The sequence below is a fragment of the Mytilus edulis genome, chromosome 13, assembly GCF_963676685.1.
Source record: "Mytilus edulis chromosome 13, xbMytEdul2.2, whole genome shotgun sequence".
NCBI lineage: Eukaryota > Metazoa > Mollusca > Bivalvia > Mytilida > Mytilidae > Mytilus > Mytilus edulis.
The window spans coordinates 414,749-423,032 of NC_092356.1; the positions used below are offsets into that span (position 1 = coordinate 414,749).

Below are 8,284 nucleotides of genomic sequence, written 5' to 3' on the forward strand. Positions count from 1 at the left end.
TAAATTCCCTCGATCCTTTATTGGTTGATTTGGCAAACATAAATAAAATACAAAAATAAGTAAGCAATGAACGAGGTTGTTAAATGTGATATATGTTTTGTTGTGCTTCTTTGTTAAATATTTGTTTGTTTTTGTTGTGATTAAGATTGTGACACGGTGTTGACTGCTGTACCCCTATTTTGACAATTTTACCTAATATGTCTGTTTGTTTTATTCACGCATCGATGTCAATATAATGGAATTTGATGCGAATCTCATACAAGTGAGAGGTTCAGCGCTATAAAACCAGGTTCAATCCACCATTTTCTACATAAGAAAATGCCTGTCTCAAGTCAGGATTATGACAGTTTTTGTCCATTCGTTTGATGTGTTTGTGCTTTTGATTTTGCCATTTGATTAGGGACTTTCCGTTTTGAATTTTTCTTGGAGTTCAGTATTTTTGTGATTTACCTTTTGACTGTTGCAAAGGCTTTATCAAACCCCTTATCTGTATATAACGTCATGTCACATACAAAATATCTATATGTTGATTTATATAATAAAGCGTATATAATATGGATTTTTCAATATTACACAACGCTCAACCAATATAATCTCTCGAGCAGAGCTCTTGGGATTATATTGGTGTCTCGGGTTGATACGGGTATGATATTGAAAAAGTCATATGATATTCTCTATTTATTTAATTATACTTCTTTGACCGATTATTTGTAGATTCGAAAAAGAGTATAAAACCAACGAATCGCAACAGTTCTAAAACGAACCAAATAAATGTAATGTTAACGAAAAAAAAAATATAATAACTTAACACTTAACTCGATTTATGACTTTTAAACAGCGGTATAGTATTGTAGCCTAAGTATACATCTGTTCAATAGTAAAAATTTGATTAAGCAAAATCAAATCAAATCTGGGTAACAAACTGAAAATCGAGGGAAACACATCAAGGAAAAGAAAATAAACCGGAACAACATAAACACTGCACTACAACAAAAGCAACCGCCAACATACATAGAAACGGACTGTAGATAACAACTGCCATATATCTGACTTGGTACAGGACATTTTAAGAAAATAATAGTTTGTTTGAACCTGGTTTTATGGCTAGCAAAGGCTCCCGATTATATGGCAATGTAAAAAAAATACCGCTAATATGACAACACTTCGTGACATGAATACAGTCAAACAAACGCTAGAACACTCAACACAGAGAAATACATAAACAAATACTATGATAGTAAACCACAGAATAACAACGGACACCTCCAATGAATTTACGAAAGATATATTAAAGAAAGGAAATATCAAATATCTTACAGGAGCTGATGTAAATATAAAAGACAATGATGGTGATACACCTTTACATCTTATTCTTGGTATTCAACAGAGACCACCGGTGACGGGGGTATGTTAAACATACACAAATATATATAAAGGTTTAAAAATGAATACATATATATATCCTTTACTATAGATAATTTAGCTGATCTGTAACAATAACATCTTCATGCCTTATATTTAATGTACTGTAGTACGCCGCTAGATTAAAACTAACGAGGAAAGGTAACACACGGCCAGCGAAAGCTCTTTTATTGAGAGCCCAGGTGGTCGTGTGGTCTAGCGGGACGGCTGCAGTGCAGGCGATTTGGTGTCACGATATCACAGTAGCATGGGTTCGAATCCCGGCGAGGGAAGAACCAAAAATTTGCGAAAGCAAATTTATAGATCTAACATTGTTGGGTTGATGTTTAGACGAGTTGTATATACATTATGTACACAGCCATGTATCACCATCATTGATGGCGATCCGATGGATACATCTGTTGTAGAGTTGTCACTGACTCAGACGTACTTATAAATATAATTATTTTCTGTGACTGTATATTACATTAATTTGTAGGATCCTTTACTATAGATAATTTAGCTGATCTGTAACAATAACATCTTCATGCCTTATATATCATGTACTGTAGTACGCCGCTAGATTAAAACTAACGAGGAAAGGTAACACACGGCCAGCGAAAGCTCTTTTATTGAGAGCCCAGGTGGTCGTGTGGTCTAGCGGGACGGCTGCAGTGCAGGCGATTTGGTGTCACGATATCACAGTAGCATGGGTTCGAATCCCGGCGAGGGAAGAACCAAAAATTTGCGAAAGCAAATTTATAGATCTAACATTGTTGGGTTGATGTTTAGACGAGTTGTATATACATTATGTACACAGCCATGTATCACCATCATTGATGGCGATCCGATGGATACATCTGTTGTAGAGTTGTCACTGACTCAGACGTACTTATAAATATAATTATTTTCTGTGACTGTATATTACATTAATTTGTAGGATCCTTTACTATAGATAATTTAGCTGATCTGTAACAATAACATCTTCATGCCTTATATATCATGTACTGTAGTACGCCGCTAGATTAAAACTAACGAGGAAAGGTAACACACGGCCAGCGAAAGCTCTTTTATTGAGAGCCCAGGTGGTCGTGTGGTCTAGCGGGACGGCTGCAGTGCAGGCGATTTGGTGTCACGATATCACAGTAGCATGGGTACGAATCCCGGCGAGGGAAGAACCAAAAATTTGCGAAAGCAAATTTACAGATCTAACATTGTTGGGTTGATGTTTAGACGAGTTGTATATATATATATATATATATATATAAGTGTCTAAGAATGTAACTTTAACACACTAATGAGTGTTATAAAATTAGTTGTTATATTTTATATATTATTCACGCAATATTTCGCTAAACAAATTAGCTTCATCGGGCGTGTGCATCTATCTAGGTGAAATCGGATGCATGACAAAAATATCTTTGTAGCTTGACGTTTTTGTGTAAAAGTTTAATATTTTGATTGATGGGGTATATAAACAAAATATTTTTGCCGTTTATTGTACATAACAATTTTTAAATCTAAACAAATAGTTGTTTTAGTTAAATAGAATGAAATTCATGATTTATTCCTTTGGTTTTGGGTAGAACTGTTTTTCATCCCTCTCATTAAGTCCATCAGGTTCAAGAGTACGTAGCTGATGCATCCAGAACCTTTCTCTCTGTTTTCTCCTTTCGGAGTCCCAATTTTGATTTACCTCAATTATTTGAAAGGTGATATTATCAAAAGTATGTCCTGTTCTTAAGAGGTGTCTCGTAATTGGACAGTTTCTTCCTTTTGTATAGAACGACCGGTGATTGTTAAGTCTGATGTTGAATGTAGTTTCTGTTTCACCAACATACTGCAGCTTGCAAGTTCCACAAGTAAGAATATAAATACTATTTTCCGTTTTGCAATTAGATGTAACATAGATGTTGTATCGCTGCTTTGTTACTGTGCTGCTGAAAGAGTGGTCAGTGTTGGCGGCTTTACAGCACTTACAATTGCTTCTACCGCATTGTTTGTAACACCCAAATTTTAAAGTTTCTTGTTTCTTTACTTTTGATGTCACAAGTATGTCTTTGAGATTTTTGGGTCTGCGATAGGCAATAACAGGAGGTGATGGGAAAATTTCTTTTAAGGAAGAGTCATTTTCGATAAGACGCCAGTGCTTTCGGATAGTAGATGAAATATTTGTCAAATCGGGATGGAAGGTTACAACAAACGGAATTCTATCTGCACGGGTCGTCTTATCTTTGTATTTCTAATTGCAAAACGGAAAATAGTATTTATATTCTTACTTGTGGAACTTGCAAGCTGCAGTATGTTGGTGAAACAGAAACTACATTCAACATCAGACTTAACAATCACCGGTCGTTCTATACAAAAGGAAGAAACTGTCCAATTACGAGACACCTCTTAAGAACAGGACATACTTTTGATAATATCACCTTCCAAATAATTGAGGTAAATCAAAATTGGGACTCCGAAAGGAGAAAACAGAGAGAAAGGTTCTGGATGCATCAGCTACGTACTCTTGAACCTGATGGACTTAATGAGAGGGATGAAAAACAGTTCTACCCAAAACCAAAGGAATAAATCATGAATTTCATTCTATTTAACTAAAACAACTATTTGTTTAGATTTAAAAATTGTTATGTACAATAAACGGCAAAAATATTTTGTTTATATACCCCATCAATCAAAATATTAAACTTTTACACAAAAACGTCAAGCTACAAAGATATTTTTGTCATGCATCCGATTTCACCTAGATAGATGCACACGCCCGATGAAGCTAATTTGTTTAGCGAAATATTGCGTGAATAATATATAAAATATAACAACTAATTTTATAACACTCATTAGTGTGTTAAAGTTACATTCTTAGACACTTATATAATTTAATTTAGTAACTGCATCAGTTTATTTACAAACTGATCCACACCTAGATAGATTGAATGTTGATTGTTGCTATTTTTAGACACTATATATATATATATATATATATATAAGTCTGAAAATTACTCCAAACAGTGTTAGAGTTAGATTTTCTACTGACAATTTTTTGTTCGTCCCTCAGCGGGATTCGAACTCACACCTTTGATACACTACAGCACCAATCGCTTAGCCTCATGTCCAGCGCTCTAGATATATATCTATAGTTTGTTTTTGTTAACTATCATATATTTCTTAACAAAAAGGTCGTATCTAATAAACTAGAGGAGTATACTGCTGTTTTGAAGTTTGCATGCTTATTTAAAGAATCCATATAAGTTATTTTCCAAATTGGCTATTTGTTCATGATGTATAAAACTGGATGACTATGATTCCTTAGAAAGGAAATAACACTTTTATATATATATTTACAGCTTCTTGGCTTAATGCTGATGGCTCAGCCAAATGATGACAATGATCGTTTCAAAATAGCCTGTTTATTGATGGAAAATAAAGCAAATATTCAAACGACCAACAACAACGGTAAAACACCTCTTCAGGTTTGTCGAAGTCAGAGAGTAAAGAATGCAGTTGAAAACTACATACGACAAAAGTAATTATTTTGAACTATAACTCTGATATTTGTCAACCTTAATGGGAAATGCAAGAACTATTACTTTCGTGAATCCAAAGATCTCTTCTGGATTTACATTATCCGTAATACTCAGATAAGTCTTAGTTTCATAATTATTTCAAACATCAATAAACTAACAACCCGATGTACTCATGGGGTAAACATCAATAAACAAACAGCCCGATTAACTCGTGGGGTAAACATCAATTAACCAACAACCCGATTAACTCGTGGGGTAAACATCAATAAACAAACAAACCGATGTACTCGTAGGGTAAACATCAATAAACCAACAACCCGATTAACTCGTGGGGTAAAAATCAATAAACCTACAAACCGATGTCCTCGTTTGATAAATATCAATAAACCAACAAACCGATTAACTCGTCGGGTAAACATAAATAAACCAACAAACCGATGTACCCGTCGGGTGAACATCAATATACCAACAAACCGATTTACTCGTCGAGTAAACATCACCATAAAAGCAACAGGAAAAAACAGGTAATAAGAATATTGCTCAAAATTAAATCATAAAATGACCAGGTATTGGACGCTAATAATTGACAAAATTGTAAACTTTCAGATTTAAACATGTTAAAGTCAAATTTTATGACTCGTCATATGTTTACTGATATTTTACCTTATTTCAACTAACCAAAGCTTTTTTGTCATTTCAAGGCAACCGCAACAACAGAAACCAGCGACTGCACGGAGAGCAACGGGAGATCCATTTGTAGACTTATTGGCGGCTTTGTTAGTTAAGCCGTGTGCAAATTGTAGAGAGAATGTTGCTAATGCAAAGTTTGTGCCATGCGGGCACAAACTAGTATGCGAAGAGTGCAGTTTGCGATTTAATGTGTGTCCACAGTGTAGGTTACCAGTTCAAGCAAGGCTTGATAATCGTAAGTTTCGCCTTAAATTGATGTTTTAAGATGCACCTATAGTTGTTCATGTTTGATATGACTAGAAGGCTTTTGCAATAAAGTTAATACATTGTCAGGTAAAGTTGACCTTAGATAAATTTGTCTATTGTTAAATTCTTTTTTTTTTGTCAAATAGCTCGTCAACTGTTTAGGGCATTCTATATTTCCTTGACTTTTCATGACTCGGCTTTGAACATTCCTTATAAAGGTTAATCCATAAAAGCGCTTCGAATGCAAGAAATTCATAACGTGTTGTTATAAATTTTTTTAGATTATCATGAGGTAAATCATTCATTTGAATTTTACATTGAGATTTGTTTATCATCATAATTACCATTGTTCAAAAGTCCATTTGCCAATTCCCGTACTTGACCCTGTAACTAGAGATCCCTCTTTTAGTTTTCTCCCTTATGAGGGACATTAATTTTTATTTACAACGGAGAGCTAGCAGAAAGAGCGAATTTACTTGTTCGTAATGTGAGTATTTTCTAAAAGTTTAAATTTTTTTTAATTACATTAATTTGTTGTTAAGCTATATACTTTTGACATCAGAAATTATTTTTCACGAAAAATTAGTTAAACGGCCGATACATCACTTTCAATCATCATGCTTTGCGTTGGCAATATCCAATTCTGTCCGGTATGGAACCAGTCTACGATTGATAAATGGAAGTAATTTATTTAAAAAATGTGTAATAACAGAATCAAATCGGTAATTGTCAAATGGACTATTCGAAATTCTAATCTGAGACCACTGATTCGAAATTGGTATTCAAATTGAGCAGAATGATTTTAAAATTCCCTTATCTTTTTAAGAAGGTTTATAGTTTATATACACTTCAATTAAAACAACTGTTGTAACTATTGAATTATTTTCCGAATAATTCAGATAAAGAAAGACAAAACTATATTCAAGTAACATGCACAATAAAAAACACCAGATATCTGAATTTAGTGATTTTCGTAATTGTTTGTAAAAAATGAAAAGGAGTTAAATAATTGCAAATAAAATAACAGTCCTAAAGAGCCCATACGGCGTAGAAGTTTACAAATATAGGTAACCGCAAAGGCTTCATCTATGAAAAAAACTGATCTTACATATTAACCCTTGTCTATGAGTGTTCTGAAGAGAAGGGTTTTTGTGATAAACATTGTCTGACGTAATATAAAAAAGAAGATGTGGTATGATTGCCAATGAGACAACTGTCCACAAGAGACCAAAATGACACAGACATTAACAACTATAGGTCACCGTATGGCGTTCAACAATGAGCAAAGCCCATACCACATAGTCAGCTATAAAAGGCCCCGATAAGACAATGTAAAACAATTCAAACGAGAAAACTAACCACTGAATTACATGCTCCTGACTTGGGACAGGCACATACATTAATAATGTGGCGGGGTTAAACATGTTAGCGGGATCCCAACCCTCCCCTCAACCTGGGACAGTGGTATAACAGTACAAGATAAGAACGAACTATAAAAATCAGTTGAAAAAGGCTTAACTCATCAGATGGACAAAAATACAAGTTGACTACTTTCCTATCATCTTTGTAACATATAATAGTGAGCAATAAACTAAAAAAGTATTTTAATGAATTGTTTTGGATTATTTTAACAGAAGGAAGACGGATTGTTCTTGAAGATCCTTGTCAAGTTCAATGAGTAAACAGAACTGTGAAAAGTTAAAATGACAATTTTTTTGTTGCATAACATGTTATCTAGATTTTATTAATCGATATTTGATTATTAACAAAAATATATTACTGATAATCATTATATATTTCTTAGTTTATTACTTGTTTAGTGTCTAAAATATGAAACGTAACGTATATTTCAGAAGAGTTTAGTTATTGAATATTGACATATTTCTTTTACATTGAATGTCATGTATATGATATATTTGCACATCTTCCTCAACAACATGAATTATGTCGGATTCATGTCCATTGAATGATTAAATTGCTTTTTGCTGTCTTCTTATTACTCATGGAATTATGTTTTCATATATAAATTGGCTTCTGTTCATTTTATATTTAGTTATTAGATTGATATTGCATAAGGCACATTAAAAGTAAAAAGCTATATTTACTTATAAAGTGGAAATGAATAAACTTATGAAAGATGACTTGCTTGTCTATTTTATGCCAGAGGGACTTTTTGTTCTTTTCTCTCAATTGAAAATAAAAATGTCATTAACAATAAGAAACGAAAGGGCATCTAGAACCTTACTTTTGAAAGACTTTTGCCATAAAGAGCGAGGGTAATTTATACGTAGGGTAGAAACTCTCTAGTATTAGGCAAATATGAAAGTTTCAAAAATTAGTATGCCCATGATAAATCATGTCACACAAAAGTGCTCAACGCATAAATGTTGGCTGGTGATAACATCCGGGAGGAAATT

General features: G+C 33.5%; 1 protein-coding gene across 2 annotated transcripts in view; it reads left to right on the forward strand.

Moving 5' to 3' along the window:
- The window catches only part of LOC139500668 (E3 ubiquitin-protein ligase MIB2-like), a 28,727-nt gene extending 20,719 nt beyond the window's left edge, over positions 1-8,008 (forward strand). For both annotated transcript variants that reach the window (XM_071289452.1, XM_071289453.1), the window contains 4 exons: positions 1,320-1,405; positions 4,752-4,930; positions 5,633-5,856; positions 7,502-8,008. In XM_071289452.1, the coding sequence (XP_071145553.1) occupies positions 1,320-1,405; positions 4,752-4,930; positions 5,633-5,856; positions 7,502-7,545 (533 nt within the window). In that variant the 3' untranslated portion in view covers positions 7,546-8,008. The remainder of the gene's footprint in view (positions 1-1,319; positions 1,406-4,751; positions 4,931-5,632; positions 5,857-7,501) is intronic.
- Positions 8,009-8,284: the final 276 nt, after the last annotated feature.